Source organism: Aulostomus chinensis, chromosome 8 (genome assembly GCF_037954235.1).
Source record: "Aulostomus chinensis isolate RoL2024-O1b breed Wild chromosome 8, RoL_Achi_v1.0, whole genome shotgun sequence".
Taxonomy (NCBI): Eukaryota; Metazoa; Chordata; class Actinopteri; order Syngnathiformes; family Aulostomidae; genus Aulostomus; species Aulostomus chinensis.
Genome location: NC_141327.1, coordinates 30622502 through 30643824, shown reverse-complemented (window position 1 = coordinate 30643824; position 21323 = coordinate 30622502). Strand labels below are relative to the sequence as shown.

The window sequence follows — 21323 nt, the reverse complement described above, 5'->3', positions numbered from 1 at the left end:
CTCGGCGAGGAGGAGGGCGCGGCAGGCGTGACTGTGGCTCAGCTGCGTAATCTGGACAGAAAGAACAGAGGCTCAGCTGCTGTCATTCACTCATTCATGCTGCAGCCTGCTCACACCTGCACAGGTGAGCTGCAGCTCCACCCACATACATGGTGACACACCAGGAAACAGTTTTTGTGCTCAAGTGAAGGTCAGTTTTATTATAAAGAGCAAAAAAACAAAAACAAAACACCAAACGTCACACACTTGAGCTGCCGTGAGTTATTTGCAAATATTTTATTAATGGATTCAAAGCTTCTCTCTCAACAAAATGATCAGCAAATGCTTTGATAGTCTGCATCTAAAGTGATGTTCATGTTCAACGGCTCAAACCAGTTTGACGACAAGGACATCCACCCCTTTAAGATCCCCAAACACCCCAAGAATGCCCCAAATCAAACGCCATCCGTTGGCGCCAACGTCCTTCCTCCTCTTACATCACACCTTCGCTTCCACAATCATTAAGAGCTGGTGTTTCGTCACGTTTCACCCTGAGACGAGATTCTTGATGATGAAGTGATGTTCAGTCTTCATGTACACGAGGAGCAGGACATGATTGCTCTCAGCAAAAACACAAGCGGTACCCAGTCAGCGCGTCAACGTGAACACACTGATTACACATCCTTCAGACACCCTCCCCACACCAGCATGATCAGTGGGCTCCTGGCGTCAATCAGGCTGTCATGACCCTTTGACAGGAGGCTGAGATCTCATCCAGAATGAAGCAAAAACCAGCAGGGAGCTCTCAAACATCTGGATGGCTCCAGTGTGGACGCCGCTGCCAGTTACAGGTTCATAAACGTGCATCGGAGCAAAGTGTCAATCTTGTAGTAAGCAAACGTCCCCGTTAAAGATGTCACCGCAAACTGGGTCACGCAGAGAAGCGAGGCTGAGGGACAGACACTCGCTGTCTGACTCCTGACCTTCTCGTCTCCGACAGTTCCTACATGATGTCAGCGATGCTACGAGGAGCCGAGCGGAGCTGAAACACAGGTTGAGTTCCCCTCCAAACCTTCTTCTCAGTGAGACAGGCCTCTCTCCCCCAGCAGCCTGGAGAAGACAGAGTCCTCAGAGCTGCTGAGAGCAGCCGGCGTGTCAAACTCCAGCACCTTCCCAGCATGCATCACCAGAACCCGCTCGCAGTCCATGACGGTGTTGACCCTGGAGGCAACAAAGGTAGACACAGATGCACAGGGTTGTGGAACTGGTGCTGATGTCCACGTTTGTGACGGAGACACATAACGGATGCAGGAGAGGTTGGTCCACAATGCCATCAGTAAACTGAAATAATCAACTTACACCAGAAGGACTTCGCACATCTTTTCTGATTCCTATTAAATAAAAATGACATTTGTCTTCAAGTATGAAACAACCTCCAGGGACGTGTGTGCGCTCCTGCTACCTGTGGGCGATGGTGAGGACAGTCTTGTCCTGGAACTTCTCTCTGATGGTGTGCTGCAGCAGCCTGTCCGTCCGCTGGTCCACGCTGGCCGTGGCCTCGTCGATGCACAGCACCTACACGGCAGACACAGAGGAGACGGATCAGGGTTTCTGTGAGTTGTGGACTGAGTCCACGGATGAATGGTGGCTACACTGGTGGTTTCACACAGGAGGCCTGCTGCTCTTCTCTGTCTCTCAGCACACACACACACACACACACACACACATATATATGTGTGTGTGTGTGTGTGTATGTGTGTGTGTGTGTGTGTGTTAGCGACCGGCCTCACCTTGGCTTGGGTAAGCAGGGCTCTGGCCAGACACAGCAACTGTCTCTGGCCCACAGAGAAGCACTTTCCCCTCTCACCCACCTTTGCATCGAGACCACCTGATACACACAAAACATCACATGTACCTCATGTATTACAATCTCCATACTACTACTACCATTACCACAGTATTTTGCGACCCTGAGGACGGGGTTCACATTTCTCTGAGGAAACACTTTACACTGCAGTGTGTTCTTGTCCTTGCTACATAGTGAGGACCAGAATAAGTTTCAGGGTGAGGGTTAGGGTGTGTGTGTGTGTGCGTGTGTGCGTGCGTGTGTGTGTGTGTGTGTGTGTGTGTGTGTGTGTGTGTGTGTGTGTGTGTGTGTGGGTGGGTGGGTGGGTGGATGGGTTGGTGGGTGGTTTTGCCTCTACCAAGCGAATGAGTTCCGCTTTACGTCCATTTTGAAGCAGGGGACACTTGGACGAAGCTCTGAGGGACATGGAGGACAACAATGTCCAGAGACCTGATTTCCCTCCAGGGCCGTTCCAGTGAAACCCCACATGGGTGAGTACACCTTCAACAGGACTCTGATGCATCACTCTAGACTGCATCAGTCTAGCAGGGGGACCTGAGCTCAGACTGCCGTAGGAAGTGGCCCGGCTCTCTGGCGCTGTCGCCGTGTCAGGAGTACAGCCAAGATTCCAGAGCCAGAGAGCCAAACAGCCTCCACCCTCACGTGCACAGCACCAGTCTTGTTATGCTGCCTAGCCGGTTTCTTAAATTGCTCAGTGGTATGTGATTGAAAATTGAATCTGACTCATCACTGTTTCCTGACACTTTCTCACACGCCATGTTCGGTGTGCATCCACACCCAGCAACAATCATGGCTGTGACGGGAGTCCAGACTCTCAGGGTTGGCCCTGAGGCTCACCAAGCCCAGCACACGCTGACACCATTGGGTCCTGGAACACACCTGCATCTACACCTGAAATAGCAGCAGCGCCAGCACAAGGTCCCCCCTCCCATGGCCAAGCCCCCATTAGGCCACCACGATGGGCCACACCAGCATGTCTATCGCTCCCAACCGAGCAATCTGATTGGTCAGCAAGACATTTGGAGTGCACAAAAACTCAGCATGACAGCATGCCTCACTCATCAATAACGTTCTTCTCCGCCGTTTCCACAGCAACGTAGCTGCCAGAGCTGGAGACGGACGTGGCTGAACACAACATGGATCCGTTCGATGGTAACATCGATTAATTTGGTGGCCTCATTTTTGGTGAAAGCTGGAGGAGTGAGAGGAACCGGCCATAGCCAACAGGTTCTTGCATCCCCGTCTGGCCCGAGTGAGACGGAAAGCAGTTGTGACCACAGTGAAAATGTTTTTAAGAAGATTGAAGACTACAAAGAATACAAAAGCTCAGTATTTCGTTCAATAAAATCCAGTTGTTTTCTGAAGTGTCTCGTCTTGATCTTTACTGTGACGGAGGAGCAACCAGACTGGATCCTCCGTCACTGGGTTGGACTATTTTCTGTTGTCACAGAAAAAGGGTTTAATTTTGAGGGTTAATGGGTTGAAAAGAATGAATAAATGCAGTTGGCAACAGTTGCATAATCACAATACAATAAAAATAAGATTATCTTAATTCATGATAATAAGAATATGGCTTAATGAACACATTTCACTTCTCAGACAGTCACTGCTTATTCTCAGAAAGGAAGGGGGGTCAGGGGGGCTTCCACCCCCCGGCTGGAGGAGCTCAGACTGCTTCCTCCACTCAGCCACAACAGGAGAGTTCAGTCGGACTTGGACCTGCTTACTCCTGACTACGACCACTCCGTGACTAAAAGCTGGACAGGCCGGACAGCAACATCATGACCTGAACCCGGTGCAAAGGAGGTCAACGAGAGTATTCACGTAACCCCAGAATGAAGAGCTGCTCCAGCTGGGCTCACATCCTCTCACTACACCTTCATTTCAGTCTCTCTCACCCATCCTGCTGACCAGAGCGCTGAGATGACACTGGTCCAGGACTGCCAGGAGCTGCTGGTCTAGATGTTGCCTACAGGGGTCCAGATTCTCTCTGATGGTCCCGCTGAATAGGAACGGGTCCTGAGGAATGATGGCCAATCTGGACCTGCAAGAGGGCGGCACCAGCACACAGATAAATTGACCGCTACAGTACAGGATCCTGATCACAATGAAGGATGATCAATGCTAAACAAGGACCGTTGGCTAGTGTCTGTTTTAGCTCATTCCATGAACATAGAACTTCTTCTTCATGAACATGAAGTTTGTGGACACAAATTTAGATTTGACGTGAGGGACAGGAGTAGGAGAGTTGCTTTAACAGCAGACGTCGTGTCACTGATGAAGGTGTGTGCGTCACGACAAACCCTTGTGGAAAATGTGTAGCATTTTAAATTAAAAATTATTTTTAGATATATAATAAGAGTAGGGCTGCATGGTGGTGCAGTGGTCAGCACTGTGGCCCCCAGCAAGAAGGTTCCGGGTTCGAGTCCCGGCTCTGGCGCGGGATCTTTCTGGGTGAGTCTCCATGTTCTCCCTGTTCCTGCTGGGTTCTCTCTGGTACTCCAGCTTCCTCCACAGTCCAAAGACATCAATTTGGGGACGAGGCTGATTGATTCTCTAAATTGACCGTAGGTGTGAATGTGAGAGTGAATGGTTGTTTGTCTCTATGTTGGCCCTGCGATGGACTGGCGACCTGTCCAGGGTGAACCCCGCCTCTCGCACATAGATGCTGGGATAGGCTCCACCCCCCGCGACCCTTAATTTGTAGGAATAAGATGAAGACGACGATGGATGGACGATATAATAGTGTACCTGAGTACCCTTTCAATCTGAACTGGTGCATGGAACGCTGCTTTAATTAGGCACAGGTCGACAATCCCGTACTTGAAAGCAATTAATATATCAACAGATCCGTGACGTGACAGGTGGAACTTTAGTCAGTCGCCTATTTAAACGGCAGCTTTGGCTGTGAGGCGTTCAGGCTCAGCGATGGCAAATCTGGCTCTGCCAGAGGACCTGAACACGCGCATCAGGTCAGAGGGTTTTTCAGGACCACCAAGATTTATTCCAGGAGAGCGATGAGTGGCTCATGAGTCGTTTTCATCTCCCTATGCATCTCCTCCTGGAGTGATGCCACAACCTAGAACCTCAATTAAGGAGAGAAACCCGGCGTTCCAACGCCATACCTGCGCCAGTGCAGGAATGGCACTGGCACAGGTATGGCCCCTTTCAGCAAGAGGTTGGTGATCGGTCTGGAATCACCCGGCCGTCACTCAGCCCAACCATGCCAGCAGTTCTGAGGGCAATCAGTTCCCTCCCTGCTGAGTGAATTCAATTCCTGTTTCATGATGCTCAGAAAAATGGGATTAAAAGGGAATTTTATGAGGTTTCCAATCGTGATTGGAGCGATTGGTTGTCCCCGTGTGCGTCCGACGCCACCGTCCGTGAATGATTACGCGACATCAATCGCAAAAGTTACCACTCCGTTAATGTTCAAGTAACCGGTGATGCCAGAATGAGTATTCTGAGTCTGGTAGCCTGGAGGCACGACGGCAGCGTAGGTCCTCGGTGACAGGAGGGCGAGCTGCAGGGTGGGAGTCATCATGAGTTACACACAATTATTGTTTTATCTGCTGGACAGCTCTAACAGTTCAATGTGATCCATTCAGGCCAGACCGTTTCTTCTGGACCTTCTTGCAAATAAAACAGTTTTAATTCTAAGTGGGTAAAACTCAGTCGTATCAAATGTTTTATTCACCATCTCAGATGTAGAAATGTAAATCTTCCATCGTCCGATTGACTGACAATGTTTTGCTTGCCTTTTATACCTGATCGATTTCAGCCTACCCAACAAAACTAAACGGTTTGTGGCTGCCAGACTCCTGAGTGTCTCCACTTCAGTCTCAGAAAAGTTTTTTCTCTGCCGGCTTGCGTCTCTCCATAAACTCTAGGGGCGCGGCTTCAGAACTGCGCGTTTATAGAGGTGTGATATGAAAATTATGATAGATTTCAGCCACCGAATTCATCACCAGCCGCTCGCTGTCACGCTGGGAGCGGTGTGGTACGCATGTTTCATAGATCTCACAAGTCCTGTCATACGCTGATTTCTCCGCTCATATTTGCGCTGGTTTGTACACTCGTTTGATCAATGAAGGCCATTGATTGTCTGTCAGTGTATTTGAAGCACATCATCTGGCTTCTTGCTCCGTGATGGACTTCTAGTACTTACAGTCTTTAATAATAAATATTGTCAAGAAATTAAACAAAAACTAGGGAGAACACGTCCGTAATACGTCCAAAAGCAGCTGCAGGTGAAGACAACAGCTGAGCTGCACACAGGTCATGTCCCTAAACTGAGCTGGCTCAGTTTGATCCTCCTCTGAACCCACCTGAGCTGAGCCAGACCCACAGAGCTGATGTCAAGCCCATCCAGGAGGATTTCTCCACCATTGAGCTCCACCATGCGGAACAAGGCCTGGAACAGGGTGGACTTGCCGGAGCCTGTACGTCCAACGATGCCAACTTTCTCCCCAGGTCGCACCACGAGGCTCACTCCGTCCAGGGCGTTAGGAAGACCATCCCTGTACGCCAAAACCACACTGCGGAACTCCAACCAGCCCTGCTGTGGCCATGCAGGAGGCAGCTGGAGTCCAGAGACAGTGCGTTGGTTCATGCTGGTTGAGTGTCTTGTGTGATCAGTAGCAGTTGTGGTCTGACCTGTGTGTTGTGGTGCTGCGGTTCCACTGGAAGGCTGCTGGAGTATTCCTCAGTCCGCTCCACACTCACCAGCTGCATCTCTGTCTGGGTGAAGCTGAATATGAGTCCTGACAGCAGGGTGGTGATGGACAGAGCGTAGGACAGAGACAGACCCACCAGACCTGACAGGACACACACACATACACACAAACACACAATTAGAGAAGCCTATCCCTGAGTGGTACAGCTCATCTCCTGGTGCTCCAGTAACAGTCTCACCAGGATCAACACTACTCAGCTGGTGCTGGACAACAGCAATCACCCCGAGGCCCGTCACCACAGCAACACCCATCAGCTGCAGGCGGATGTCCAGCCACTGCATGGCAGCGTTGCTAAGGAACAAGCAACGTTGGTTGTTTTCCAACCGTCTTGCATTTTCCTCCTCAAACCTGCAATAACAGATGATGAACTTCTAGTTTTGTGTGCCTGGAGACCATGGCCTTCATTCACCAAATCAGCGGAGAGACTTTACGACATGGGAGATGCAGATTCAGGCTAAAGTGGAAACAGCTGATGCAGGTTCAGGTATCAGAACATCTCTAATCTGGTTGCTGCAACTTGATCTCTTCCGACACAGAAGCAAAGTAAAGCTCGGCTTTTTTCTCTTGCGTCACACCTAACACCGCTGCGGCTGGCCCGGATGGTCGGCAGCCCCGTCAGCGTCTCAGAGAAGTGTGAGTAGACAGGCGACAGTGTGAGACTGCACAGGCGCTTCAGCTCGCGGGACGTGTGGCGGTAGAAGTACTGCGTGCGGTGGTAGAGCAGCGCCAGCGGCAGCAGGGGCAGCAGCACCCAGGGCAGCCCGTATCCGATGACCACCAGCATGCCCAGCAGGCTGAACACGTTGGCCAGCAGGATGTTCAGGATGAACGGCAGGCTGTCATCCACACTGTACAGGTCCGAGGAGAAGCGGTTAAGTATGCGACCCATGGGGGTGGTGTCAAAGAAGGTCACTGTGGCCTGGTGGTGCACACAAACAGGAAGTTAGGATCTGAGTTCATTATTCGACACTCAAATTAATAACAGCCTTTAAAGAGAAACGTATACTTTTATTCAATCTAAAGCTGCAGCAATAGCTTTTTTTGGTGATTGGAGCAAAGGGTCCTGACAATACAGCACCGGAATCTCTGTGTCACAACACACATGAGACTCAGCCTGACAAATCACTTGTCTTGAGCCATGACCTCACCTCAAGAACGCAGACCACAAACAAAACAAATGTGTTCCTGTGCCAGGACGGGTTGTTAACCCTGTGCTCCACCCGCACCAGGAGGACCAGGGACTCTGCCTCCTCTGGCTGTCCATTTTATTAAACCTGTCAGGGTTCAGAGCTCCCAGGATGGAGAGTACAAACATCTCCAGCACGTTAAGGCTGCATTCCAGGAGAATCCAAACACAATAAATCTTTTTAAAGTAAAGCAATGCACATGGAACATCTGCTTACTGGAAAGAGAATGGAGTATAATAGTTCTTCCTTTAAAGCTGTGGCTCGGTAACACCCACCCCTCTGCTGGTTTGAGCTTCAAATTCACAACCTTTCAATTACCAGCCTCCTCCTCTAACCTCCAGCTTCTGCTGACAAACACTCGTCCACCTGGTTCTGACCGTCAGCCAGTGGAGTCTGCTGAGCTCAGATGACGCACCTTCAGGACCCGGTCCAGAAGTCTGTCGTGGATCGCTGTGGCAGCACAGACGGCCCCATAGGCGAAGAGGAAGGCTCGGAAGGCAGTGAAGATGGTGTTGGCCACAGCGATGGAGCCGTACACTGTTAGGTAGAACCTGACATCAGAGCTTATGTTGCTGGATGGAGACGACCTGCAGGCGGAGGGGGGGCTGTCAGGTGGTATCACAACAGGCGAACTTTTAAGTACAAAAACACGTTATTATATCTTTCTAACTCATCGTTGAAATCCTTACGCAGTACTTTTTAGAATAAGCTTGTAATAGAATTGTAATAATAGTCCTTTCAAATCTTAATTTTACTGATATTTTATATATATATTTATATTTATATATATATTTATATATATATATATAAATATATATATAAAATACATATATTTATATATATTTAAAAAATACATCGTCCATCATCGCCATCTTCCGTTTATTCCTCACTAGTAAGGGTCGCGGGGGGTGGAGCCTATCCCAGCATCTACGGGCGAGAGGCGGGGTTCCCCCTGGACAGGTCGCCAGTCCATCGCAGGGCCAACACACAGAGACGAACAACCATTCACACTCACATTCATACCTACGGTCAATTTAGAGAATCAATCAGCCTCGTCCCCAAATTGATGTCTTTGGACGGTGGGAGGAAGCGGCCGAGCCGGGACTCAAACCCGCAACTTTCTTGCTGTGAGGCCACAGTGCTAACCACTGCACCGCCGTGCAGCCCCTATTTAAAAATAGAAAATAAAAATATATATATGTAATTTTTTTTTAATTCATCCATCCATCCATCCATCCATTCATCCATATCCAGGGTCAGGTCGCGGGGCAGCAGCCTGACCATTGAGACCCAGACTTCCCTTAGTTCAGCTCCTCACAGGGGATCCCAAGGCGTTCCCAGGACAGTGAGAGACATGGTCTCTCCAGCATGTCCTGGATCTTCCCCGAAGCCTCCTACCAATTGGACGTTGCCCTGAACACCTCCCAAGGGAGGCGTCTGGGAGGCATCCTGACCAGATGCACGAGCCACCTCATCTGACTCCTCTTGATGTGGAGGAGCAGCGGTTCTACTTCAAGCTCCTCCTGAAGGACTGAGCTTCTCACCCTGTCTCTGAGGGAGAGCCCAGCCTCCCTGAGCAGGAAACTCATTTCAGCCGCTTGGATTCAGGATCTTGTTCTTTCAGTCATTACCCAGAGCTCCTGACCTCAGGTGAGGGTTGGAACGGAGATCGACCGGGAAATTGAGAGCTTTGGCTTTCGGCGAAGCTCCCTCTTCACCACGACGGACCGATGCAGAGTCCGCATCACTGTAGACGCCACACCAATCCGCCTGTCAATCTCACGATCCATCTTTCCCTCATTCATGAACAAGACCCCAAGATACTTGAACTCCTCCGCCTTTTCCGGGTGAGAACCATGGACTCAGACTTGGAGGTTCTGATTCTCATCCAAGCCGCCTCACACTCGGCTGTGAACCAATCCAGCGAGTGTGAAGGTAACAGCCCATGAGGCCAGCAGGACTGCAGACTTCCTGCGTTTAAGAGCTGTTTGGAGGCTCAACTGTTCAGGGAACACGAGGCCCTCAAACCTGAGCCTCCTCCTCCTGGTCCTCAGGGTGGACCGAGTCAGGAGGTCTGAGACCGGCTCCGAGTGAACACTCAGCACTGACAGTGGTGGATACTGAATGTGTTGAATGTTGAAGATATTGTAGACATTGAATTGTTGGTTGGGGTCAGTTGTAATTGAATTATATTAACAAAAAACCCTGTCCCTTCTTCTGCCACTAGGTGGCAGCACCTGCAGCCATCACACTTGAAGCTGTTTGTCTACTTACTAAGGTTCCTCCCTCCAGTCCAAATTCTTGCTTGTGTCGCTTTGGACAAAAGTGTCTGCTACATGAAACTGTAGAGTTGTAGTAGGACCACATCGTCCACAAAAGCAGAGACCCAATGCTGCAGCCACCAAACCGGATCCCCTAAACACGCCAGCTGCACCAAGAAATTCTGTCCATAAAAGTTATGAACAGAATCGGTGACAAAGGGCAGCCCTAGCGGAGTCCAACCCTCACTGGAAATGAGTCCGACTTGCTGCCAGCAATGCGGACCAAGCTCTGGCAGCGGTCATGTCAGGTGATCATACTGGTCACAGAATCACGAAAACTGGGAGTTAAAACTGTTCAGTCAAATCTCATTTTGTCACTAAATCCAATTAGTAAAAATAAAACTAATTCTAGTATTCAGTGAATGAATTCTTGTGACTTAGACCAAGAGGAAGGCCAGAAAACTGACTGATGGATTCATTAAAAACAACCTTAGCTGCTAGCTACTGTTGTCGTGAGTGATTTCTAGCATCAGCGAACAAAAGAAATCGTGTTACTATCAGGAACAAGATGATTTATTCAACCTTCTAAGCCTTTTGTTGAGGGATCTGAGTTCATTTTTAATTGAAGTACAGATTATTTGATCATTCTGTAAAATTTAGCAGTCATATCAATATTATTTGTTTCCATACGTTTTGTGACCTACTGCAAATCCTACAAAACCAGTCAATTAGAAATGTTATTGGTTGTCAGCTCACATCAGCCCTCCGGGAGCGAAGAGCAGCAGGTGAGGGGAGTCGAAGGCACCTGAGGAGGAATTCCTGCCTGAAGCGTTGTTTTTCAGCTCTGAGATCCAGTGGGAGAGCCACCAGTCGGAGACATTCTTAGAGGCTGGATCACACACACACACACACACACACACACACACACACACACACACACACACACACACAGTTTCATGAGTTCATAACCACTGTGGTCACTGACTGCTCTCCCACTTCCACGGGGTGAAACAGCACACCAGAGGAAGAGAGCTGCTCATTCACAGTTTTCTGTCACTAAAGCAGCTCTCAACTGTGAGATTCTGTTATTTCTCTTTCATCCGCTGGACTCCAGCAGAAGAAATACCTCTGATTTCATTAATCAGGCTCCCTGGGGTTGTTCTTCTTCTGACTTGGGGTCACTGGGGTCATTTACAGGCTCACTGCTCTGGAGGAACATTCTTAGAACCTATCTTTAACACACAAATCAAACCTCTGAAAATATGAAAGACAAGTTTAGTTCTTCCTGCTGCATGTAGAACATCCCCAGCTGAACTAGGTTCTGCTACTTAGAACCTTTCAGAGACTAATAATACTGAAGCAGTACAGAGAATACACGCACTTTGTTTGCGTGAAGGCTGAAAAGTTCTTGCTGATATCCAGCAGGGGGCGACTCTACTCGTGGCAAACGGAATTTGATGAGAAAATGAAACTTGTCTTGGTTTATTTCCTCGCTCACTCGTCTCACGTCACCCTTAATACAGTGTGATGTTGCATTACTTTTGCAAATTGTGATTTTAAACATTTAGAATAAACGAGATAACAGCGTGGCGTAGGCCTCAGGGCGGGGCTACATTTGATTGACAACAGGATCGATAACACGATAGAGGCACATTCCCGCCTGGATATGCATGAAATGTAAATTTGTTCTAAACCTGCGTCTTGCAGGCCACAATTAGCATCTAAAGTACAAGTAGCAAGAGGGGTGGTTGCACAGTGGCCTCAGCCCCACCTGTGGCTCCTCCCCCAATCCCATCCTCTCATCTAAACTTGGTTGGTCCCGCCTCCAAACAGAACACAAGCTGGCACCAACCAAAATCAGGAGGCAGGTCCTGTTGTCCAGAAACAAGGAAGGTTTTTAGTCCACCTGTGTTTTTATGTGCATGTCAAGGTGATGCTAAGTGCTTCAAATGGCTGGCTGGCTAGCGAAGTGTGACACACCCCCAGTCTGCCAACCAGATCGGAGCAGAGAAAACTCCATCCAAACCTTGCATGACGAGCAGACACGTCAAGATGGAGGTGGCCAGCACGCTGCCCACTGCGGCCCAGTAAGTCTGGTAAACCGTCCACGCCAGCCCGCCCACCTGCTTCCCCTCCACCTCCGACAGGACAGAGTCATCAGCCACACGCGTCTCTGTGGGCTCCGGCTTGTCCTCCTGCTGCTGCTCGCCTTCTGGACAACAAAAACATAAAATACTTCAAAAATAACCTCTGAGTGTCCCGTCAACGCTGGTCTCACCTACATCGTCTTTATCAATGCTGCCAGGCTGAGTAGGAACCTGGTACCATGAGAAGGACCCTGGTACCATGAGTAGGACCCTGGTACCATGAGAAGGACCCTGGACAGCGGTCTTTGTCTTCCTGGACGATCACACACAGTAGTACCATGAATGTCATGGCAACAATCCCACCCATGTCAGGAGAAAAATCTCCACCTGGATGCTGCTACATCAGTACAGAACATGTGGGCTGATACTCCTCCGCCTTCCTGTGCAGTTTTCATACCTTTCTCTTTTGTGTTCTGGTCATTTTTTCGTTTTTTCGGCACTGCTTCTACCAGAGGAAGGACTTCAGCTGGCGCACCTGGTACACAGTGAGAAGACAGTGAAGGAACCAGGAAAACATCAGGATGCAACACTTCATCAGGGACACAGCCTGTAGGGAACGTTTTCACCGTCCTGGGAACACTCAAACAAATCACCCTTCCGTCAAAGGTTTTGAGGTTGTTGATCGAGACGGTTCTACGGCAACAGAAGGTCACATTTGGCTTATTTCAGATTACGGACTCATCTGCATCTCATGGAAACGCCCACAGGTTTGGGAGTCTACCTGCTTTGATGATTGTTCCATTGTCCATGAGGATCACCATGTCAGCACTGGCCACAAATTCTATGCGATGGGTGCAAAGGATTCTGGTCTTTCCATCGAGGAGGCCTATGATGCATTTTTGCATCAGGTGTTCAGCCACGTTGCTATCGACCGCTGCCAGAGGGTCATCCAGGAGGATGACGTCTTTGTCCTTCAGGTTACATCGAAAAATACCATGGAAAGACATCAAATGATGGTCACAAGCACAGGAAAGGTTTTTCATACACTACCTAAGATAAATGAGGCCTCCTTATTGATCATCTGTCAATCAGACTATGTATATGGCATTTTTCAGAAAAATAAAATGTAATGAAGCTGAAATAATAAACACTGTGAATATGGAACTTTCCCCAAGTAGCCTCGACCCTACAGACAGGAAATCCACCTGATGTGGGGATGCAACTAGTGGGTACACCGCAGTGTAGCACGAAATACCAGATGAACTGGGACTGCTGAGTTCAACACCGGTACGACGCTGTATTTTCAGAAAGCAGGGCTTTTAAAAAAAAAAAAAAAAACGGAACACGGAAGTAAAGACACCATTGAGAAGGCGAGACAGCACTGCCTTGAGCAGATCGCCGTTTCAGTTGTGAGAGCACAGACGGTTGCTGCAGATTTGGGAAAACCACAACTACAATTCTACAATTTCAAGCAAGAGCTGATGCAGGCGCGGAACTCTGCAGCGAAGTCACAGCCACGTGACTGTAGACTGTGACTGAACTCTCCAGGACTGGTGAAACATGAGCCTAGAATACGACATCACCTCGTCCTGGTTATGATCGGCTACACCATCGTCTCATCACTCGTTTGACAAAGAACGTCCTCCAGCATCTCCACTGCTCTTCATCTAAGTCATCTCCGTTCTTGTGGTTTGGGTTTTTAAATAAAGAACAACACTAAGAGGCGAGAATGTTTCCTAATTTTTCAGGAAAAGTAAGGATCTTATAAGGGTATGGCTGGTCTGCGCAGCGGACCGACCATGTAAGCAGCTCTGGCGAGAGCCAGCCGAGCTTTCTGTCCTCCACTCAGAGTCACTCCATTCTCTCCCACCTTGGTTTTATCTCCATTTGGCAAAACCTGCAAAAACACATAAAAAGTACTCGAGGTAATCACACAAACTACCTTTAAAACAGTAAGAAGCTGCACCTGAAATAATTTTGATGACACCAGTCCTCTCAGGAGGACAATTACTCTGGACTCAGAGCTGCAGTAGAGAAAAGACAAATACTCCAAGGACATTCAGGATTTTCTCGTCCCATTTTGTCTGGGATGAGAGAGTTGATCAAGGAGATGAGGCCAGATGGAGAGCAGCGAACTTTCATCAAACTTTGTAGGAATGTTGCTGCTCACTCAAACATCCACCAACTTATTGAACATGAGACAGAGAAAGTGTGAAGATCATACGTTGAGTTCATCTGAGAGAGCGCAGGCCTCGACCACAGCCTGGTAGGTGGAGGGATCGTACTCTTTCCCAAACAGGATGTTTTCCCGTATGGAGGCATGCTGGATCCACGGCTCCTGGGACACCAGAGCAAAACAAGCCTCTTGGTCTGCTACGTACACAACCCCCCCCAGCCTGCACAGACAGAGAGACACCAGTGAGCTGCTCTTAGCTGTTCGTCCTCATACCCAGAGACTGAGTCTCTGAATCACTGAACACCAGCCCTCTGAGACTTGGAAGCTGAGTTTCGTGCTGCTCATTCGGAGGACAGAGCATGTGGTTACCTGCAGGTTCCAGGACTGATGGAGAACATGACCACTAATGAAGTGATTTACACAAGAACATACAGGTCAGCAGCGTGAGAGGTGTTTGATGATGGGCTCAGATTGTTGGTAAAATTATTTGATATTACTATCAATAAAAATGCAACAATGTTTCAGGCCAAACGTCTCTTAATTATGTAGATTGTTTATCATGAGTCGTGATTTTCTGTACAATCGTCCTGCCGTCACATTTAAGAGAAGTCCAAAGAAGTTTCATGAGCACTTCTTATTCTGAGGTTGGGAGGTGAAAATGTTTCACTTTTAGCAAAAAGACAAACACACGCCAGGGCTGCCTGGTGGAGCAGTGGTCCTCCCTGTGGCCCCCCAGCAAGAAGGTTGTGGGTGGAGCAGCGGTCCTCCCTGTGGCCCCCAGCAAGAAGGTTGTGGGTGGAGCCCTGGCAGCAGCACGGGGTCTTTCTGGGTGAGTCTCCATGTTCTCCCTGTTCCTGCTGGGTTCTCTCTGGTTCTCCAGCTTCCTCCACAGTCCAAAGACATCAAGAGGGACCAGGTTAATCCAGACTCTAAATTGACCGTAGGCGTGGCTGGGAGAGCCAATGGTTGTCTGTCTCTATGTGTTGGCCCTGCCATGGACTGGTGACCTGTCCAGGGGGAAGGCTGCTGGGATAGGCTCCACCCCCACCACCCTCAACAGGAGAAGAGGGGGAACATGGAGGGATGGATGGATGGATGATGGATGATGGATGATGGCTGGATGGATGGATGGGTGGATGATGGATGGATGGATGGATGATGGAGGGATGATGGATGGATGATGAATGGACGGATGGATGATGGATGGATGGATGGATGGATAGATGGATGGATGGATGGATGGACGGATAGAGGGATGGATGGATGGATGGGTGGACGGATAGAGGGATGGATGGACGGATAGAGGGATGGACGGATAGAGGGATGGATGGATGGATGGATGGATGGACGGATAGAGGGATGGATGTATGGGTAGATGGATGGATGGACAGACGGATGGATGGATGGATGGGTGGATGGATGGACGGATGGGTGGACGGATAGAGGGATGGATGGACGGATAGAGGGATGGATGGATGGATAGAGGGATGGATGGATGGATGGATGGATGGATAGAGGGATGGATGGATGGATGGATGGATGGATGGATAGAGGGATGGACGGATAGAGGGATGGATGGATGGATGGATAGAGGGATGGATGGATGGGTAGATGGATGGATGGACAGACGGATGGATGGATGGATGGGTGGATGGATGGACGGATGGGTGGACGGATAGAGGGATGGATGGACGGATAGAGGGATGGATGGATGGATAGAGGGATGGATGGATGGATGGATGGATAGAGGGATGGATGGATGGATGGATGGATGGATGGATGGATGGATAGAGGGATGGATGGATGGATGGATGGATGGATGGATAGAGGGATGGATGGATGGATGGATGGATGGATAGAGGGATGGATGGATGGATGGATGGATGGATGGATAGAGGGATGGATGGATGGATGGATGGATGGATGGATAGAGGGATGGATGGATGGATGGATGATGGATGGATGGATGATGGATGGAGGGATGGATGATGTATGAATGATGGATGGATGGATGGATGGATGGATAGAGGGATGGATGGATGGATGGATGGATGGATGGATGGATGGATGGATGGATGGATGATTACAGGCCCAAATCTCAAAACTCTACAACCCTAAAAAATCCCACTGTGCTGTAACGACTGTGAGGAGGACGTGAGTGGAGCTGACATACCTGCTGAGTTCTCCGGTGAGAGCAGCCAGTAAGGAGCTCTTCCCCGAGCCCACCTTCCCCACCACCACCACCAGGGAGCCCTGCACCACACAGACATGTTACTGCTGCCACACCCTTGTTTCTCTGCTCTAAAAACAAGTCAGCTCCTTTACCTTTGTGATGTGTAGATCTAAGTTTTGCAGTAGTGAACTTCCAGTTTGTTCCTCAGTGTTGCGCTCGGGGATTTGGGGCCCATGCCAGGAAAAGGTCGCCTGGCGCAACAGGACAGAAGTCTGACTGTCTTCAGGAGACACTGTGGACAGAAGCAGTAAAAGACAAAAAGAATAAATAGAGAGAACGTCTATATATATGGTATGAGGCAAGATGCAGCAGCCAACCCAGAGTGTAGTGAGCTCTCAGGTCCTGGTTGCTCAGTCTGCAGAAGCGCTGGATTCGCTCCAGAGACACTTTGGCCTCCAGGATCCCATTCAGCACCCAGGGGAAGGCGTTGAGTGGGACGATCAACATTCCCACCAGAGCCAGTGTTGTGAAGACCTGCCAAGGAGGAGACGGACCACCGCTTCAGCACATGTGTTTCATACTCCTCATCGTGGGTTCTAATGCTGTTTTTGTGTCCCAGAACTGTTTGCATGCATTGGACGTCGATCACTGATCAGGTGCAGACAAACACATTTCTCATCCCTCACTGGTCTTGTTGTCCGAGCTCAAAGATGGGAGCATCCAAACAGGCGCCCCTACCTTAGCAGCGGTCAGCTGGTGTCCCAGCAGCACATACGTGATGAAGGTGAGGATGGAGATGACCACAGGCAGAGCGGCCCAGGTGTACACACACAAGGCATCCAGGTACTTGATAGCCTTGAGGTGTGACAGCTCTCGTCTGCGGCAGTCCGACACTTTCTGAGAAAAGTGAGTTTCCCAGTTGTAGAACTTGATGACACGAATACCAAACAGGATCTCTGTCATTAGCTGGGAGAGAAAGGTCAGAGGACAAGCTCACCACCAGGAACGCTCGGTCTCTTTGGCAGACAAGACTCAGCATCAGTCAAGATTTACTTTCAGCAACAATCCTGAACAAAACTGGAGAGTTTGGATTATGTTCTCATCCTAAATGTAAGTCCCAGACTTCCTTTGAAAACACACCAGCACCCGGACTCAGACCACCTCTTCCACAGGTCTCAGTCTGGTTCCTGGTGTGCAACCAGGTGGGACTGCTGTGTTCATACGGGCATGAAAGGCTAAACGGGTGTGAAAGCATCTCCAATCTTGGATGTCAGGAGCTCACACTGACCAGCATCTTCATGTCACGCATTCCTACTGAAAGATGCTGTTATAAAGGAATGGGGCTTGGTAGATGGATTTCATCTGAAACTGTTCCTGTCTGTGCTGCGATTTGACAAACGTTTTTTACACACCTACACATTGAGCATGAATCCTGCACAGTCTAATAATGAGACATCAGAACATTTGCATCAGAGAACAGTAGAAATCCATCTCACCTTAACACGGCTGTCCTTGTGGCAGAACATGTGTTTGTTGTTGCTCAGGATACGAGATGCAAGGAGCTTGTTGAGTGGGACCAGCAGCAGTGCCACGCCCAGCCCCCCGAGGAAAGCCACACCCACCTGCAGATACAGCAAGTAGAGGGTGATAGAAAACTGGAAGGGCAAGCTCCACAGCTCATGGAAGCTGTTGAAGAAGTTGACCACACGGTCGGTGTCTGTGCTCATCAGGTTTACCACCTCGCCCAGGGTGAAACCAGCCAGGCTGCTGCTGCTGACCCGCAGGGCTTTGCCATAGATGGTTGACACCAGAGCAGCGCGGGCTGATAGCGCCACCTTGGAGACCTCGAAGACAAAGATGTTTTGCAGGACAGAAGCCAGAAGGGTGCTGGCAAAGAGCCCTGAGGTGCACCAAGCCCCCCTGCTGACAGGAGCGCCCTCATCCTCCATGAAGCTCACCAGACTGCTGAGGAGCAGTGGACCCGCAAATCTCAGCATGTTGACCACCACTTTCAGCACGCCAAGAATGTAATAGCGCAGCCCAAAGGCCTTGTGCAGCACCTTCAGCAGTCCCACATCCCCCTCCAGCTCCTGCGTTTCCTCCCGCCTGTGTGAGCTCAAGCTGCCATTCAACACTGGCTGGGGCCACTGGTCACGCCTGCTCTGTACCGCTGCCCCTCTGTGACAGGTGTCCCAGCACTGATGGAAGAATCTACAAACCACACTTGTGCGCAGTTTTCGAGGGAGATGATAAACATCAGCGGGTCTGTCCAGCTCCCCCCTCTGTCCTCGCCTGAGGAGGGGGGTCAACCACAGGTAGAAGAGCCGGGAGACACAGCCACTTCTGTCCTCGGCCACCATCTCACCTGTGTCCAGAGGCGTGCTCTCTGAGATGAGCGGCGATCCATCCATGGTGTTGATGTACAAAGTGTATTCAGCATTACTGACGCAGGGAAATACAAAGGCCAGCAGATAAAGCAGAAGAGGGAGCGTCCGGGACGAGGTGAGCACGAAACGTGCACACCTGAGAGGTTTGTTCAGGGTTAGATATTCCCCGTCGTTAGAATAAACCATCACTGTAATAATCAGGTTTGGGACGGACAGAAGAGCCAGCAGTAGCAGCAGGGGAGGTCCTCTGGTTCTGCCAGCAACCGTCCTCTGGAGCACCGTTATGGCACCGAAGTGAAGCAGCCAGGCCAGCGTGGCACAGCCGTCAGCGAGGATGTCCAGGTACATGTCGCCCTGCTGGAGGAGGCTCACTAGGATGACATCAGTGGCAAAGAGCAGCGCCACCAGCAGAGAGGACGCCTGCCGCAGGGCCCAACCACAGGAGGGGGACATCTGTGGGACACCGCACCTGTGGAGGACAAACTCTTCACGACACCAATCTTTTCCAACCTTAGACCCCCTATGACAGCAATGGAGGGAGGCTGCTCCCACCTGCTCAAAGGCAAAATGTTATGAAGAGTGAATTTTATTACACTAACTGAAAGATTGGTATAAGTTTCTGATGAAAAATGGTGAGTGACATGAAGGTGAAACCGACCCAGACAGCAGGGGCCTACCTTGCCATGCCCAGGTAGCAGGCACTGAAGACGGCCATCCCAGCATGGGGCAGCGCTCCGAGGACTAGCTGGTTGAAACAGGAGCTAACATGACCGTCCTGCACCACCGGCAACGGCTGCTGCTTGTCTGTGTGGCAGAGGCCGGTGACCAGCTCGGTCGGCCAAAACCCCCACATCCCCCCTCCTGCTGGTCAGCCGTCATTCAAGAGGATCCCAGAGGACAAACAGAGGAAAAGAATGCCCATGTAAGAGAGTGATAATGGGGATTTTCCATTTCTCTATTCTGTAGTGGTACAAGTGTCACATCTCCTTGAGGTGAATGGACGAGCACTGGAGTCAGTAAATGTACTGGTCGGTCCTGAGCCTCCTTCTGAAGCTTTTACTGTTTATTTTTTGAAAAACGACTGAAATTTGCCTCCAGGAAGGCATCACAAACTGTCACCTATCACCATCAGTCAGATGTATGAGACTGGCCTTGATGAGGGCAAAATGCGACGCTTTCCTGTTGAAGCATCAGAGTGACATTTGTGATTCTGTCTTCAGAACGAGCGGTTCCGTCTCAGTGGCAGTACCCAAAGAACGCGCGCGCGCGCGCACGCACACGCACACTAAATAGCCTGCTGCACTGATGTGGACAAACCAGGTTAGCCAGCTAGTTAGCCAGCTAGTTAGCCAGCTAGTTAGCCAGCTAGTTAGCCCGCTATTTTAGAGCAACCGTCAACATGCCCGTTTTATCGACTGCGCAATTCTAACACTTTCAGTGTGTAAAGTAAATAATAAGACACCCGATCCCTGGTTAACACAACAACACAACGATACCAGTTACATCAGTGAGTCAAGAAAACCTGAATTATCACCAGCTTTCATCAAGCTAGCGGAGACACGTTTGTCGATCACTGATGACGTAGGCAACCAGCTTTCTGAACTCACACAAAAATGACCTACGAGTTGTAATATGATAGTGATACGAGGACCATACCTCAGCTCCTCCTTTGTGTACGTCCTTAAGACGCCTGAGTTCACCGGGTTCCTGTTTAAGGTGCAAACATGTAAGAACTGATATTATTATTATTGTCGTTATTATCGTTATTATCATTATTATCATTGTTATTATTATTATTATTATCATTATCATTGTTATTATCATATTATTATTATCATTGTTATTATTGTTGTTATTATTATCATTATTATCAGTAATTATTATTATCATTGTTATCGTTGTTATTGTTATCATTATTATCATTGTTATCGTTGTTATTGTTATCATTATTATCATTGTTATTATTGTTATTATCATTGTTATTGTTATTATTATCATTATCATTGTTATTATCATATTATTATTATCATTGTTATTATTATTATTATCAGTTATTATTATCATTGTTATCGTTGTTATTGTTATTATCATTGTTATCGTTGTTATTGTTATCATTATTATCATTGTTATTATTGTTATTATCATTGTTATTGTTATTATTATCATTATCATTGTTATTATCATATTATTATTATCATTGTTATTATTGTTATTATTATCAGTTATTATTATCATTGTTATTGTTATTATTATATTGTTATTATTATCATTATTATTGGTATTATCATTGTTATCATTATTGTTATCATCATTGTTATTATCATTATTATAGTTATTATCATCGTTGTTATTGTTATCATCATTGTTATTATCATTGTTATTATTATCATTGTTATTATCATTATTATTGTTATCATTGTTACCGTTGTTATTGTTATTATCATCATTATCATTGTTATTATTATCATTG

General features: G+C 48.6%; 1 protein-coding gene across 5 annotated transcripts; it reads right to left on the bottom strand.

The window, feature by feature from the left end:
- Window positions 1-162: 162 nt before the first annotated feature.
- Window positions 163-20462, bottom strand: abcc10 (ATP-binding cassette, sub-family C (CFTR/MRP), member 10). 5 transcript variants are annotated; one of them, XM_086212443.1, is made up of 22 exons: window positions 20376-20426; window positions 19531-19717; window positions 17963-19322; window positions 17205-17432; window positions 16844-17000; window positions 16619-16758; window positions 16467-16546; window positions 14342-14513; window positions 13916-14014; window positions 12899-13088; window positions 12575-12652; window positions 12057-12242; window positions 10787-10919; window positions 8185-8356; window positions 7158-7501; window positions 6761-6930; window positions 6503-6663; window positions 6175-6428; window positions 3758-3890; window positions 1770-1867; window positions 1442-1554; window positions 163-1200 (listed from the first exon to the last, which is right to left on the bottom strand). In XM_086212443.1, the coding sequence occupies exons 1-22, from the start codon at window positions 20395-20397 to the stop codon at window positions 1163-1165; spliced, it is 4515 nt and encodes a 1504-aa protein (XP_086068569.1). In that variant the 5' UTR covers window positions 20398-20426; the 3' UTR covers window positions 163-1162. The 5 variants fall into 5 exon arrangements, with proteins under 5 accessions (XP_086068569.1, XP_086068570.1, XP_086068568.1 ...); XM_086212442.1 differs by having other exon boundaries at window positions 165-1200; window positions 3745-3890; window positions 19531-19714; window positions 20388-20462; XM_086212441.1 differs by having other exon boundaries at window positions 165-1200; window positions 3745-3890; window positions 19531-19714; window positions 20376-20429.
- Window positions 20463-21323: the final 861 nt, after the last annotated feature.

Bases quoted from the DNA above. Each gene is read 5' to 3' on its own strand.
- abcc10 (XM_086212440.1), bottom strand. From the start codon at position 20,397: ATGAAAGCTGGTGATAATTCAG. The intron at 10,920-12,056 runs GTTTGGATGGAG...TGTGTGATCCAG, and splicing joins GTGTCTGCTCGTCATGCAAG to CCTCTAAGAATGTCTCCGAC. The intron at 1,868-3,744 runs GTGAGAGAGACT...TGTGTGTATCAG, and splicing joins CGCTCTGGTCAGCAGGATGG to GTGGTCTCGATGCAAAGGTG.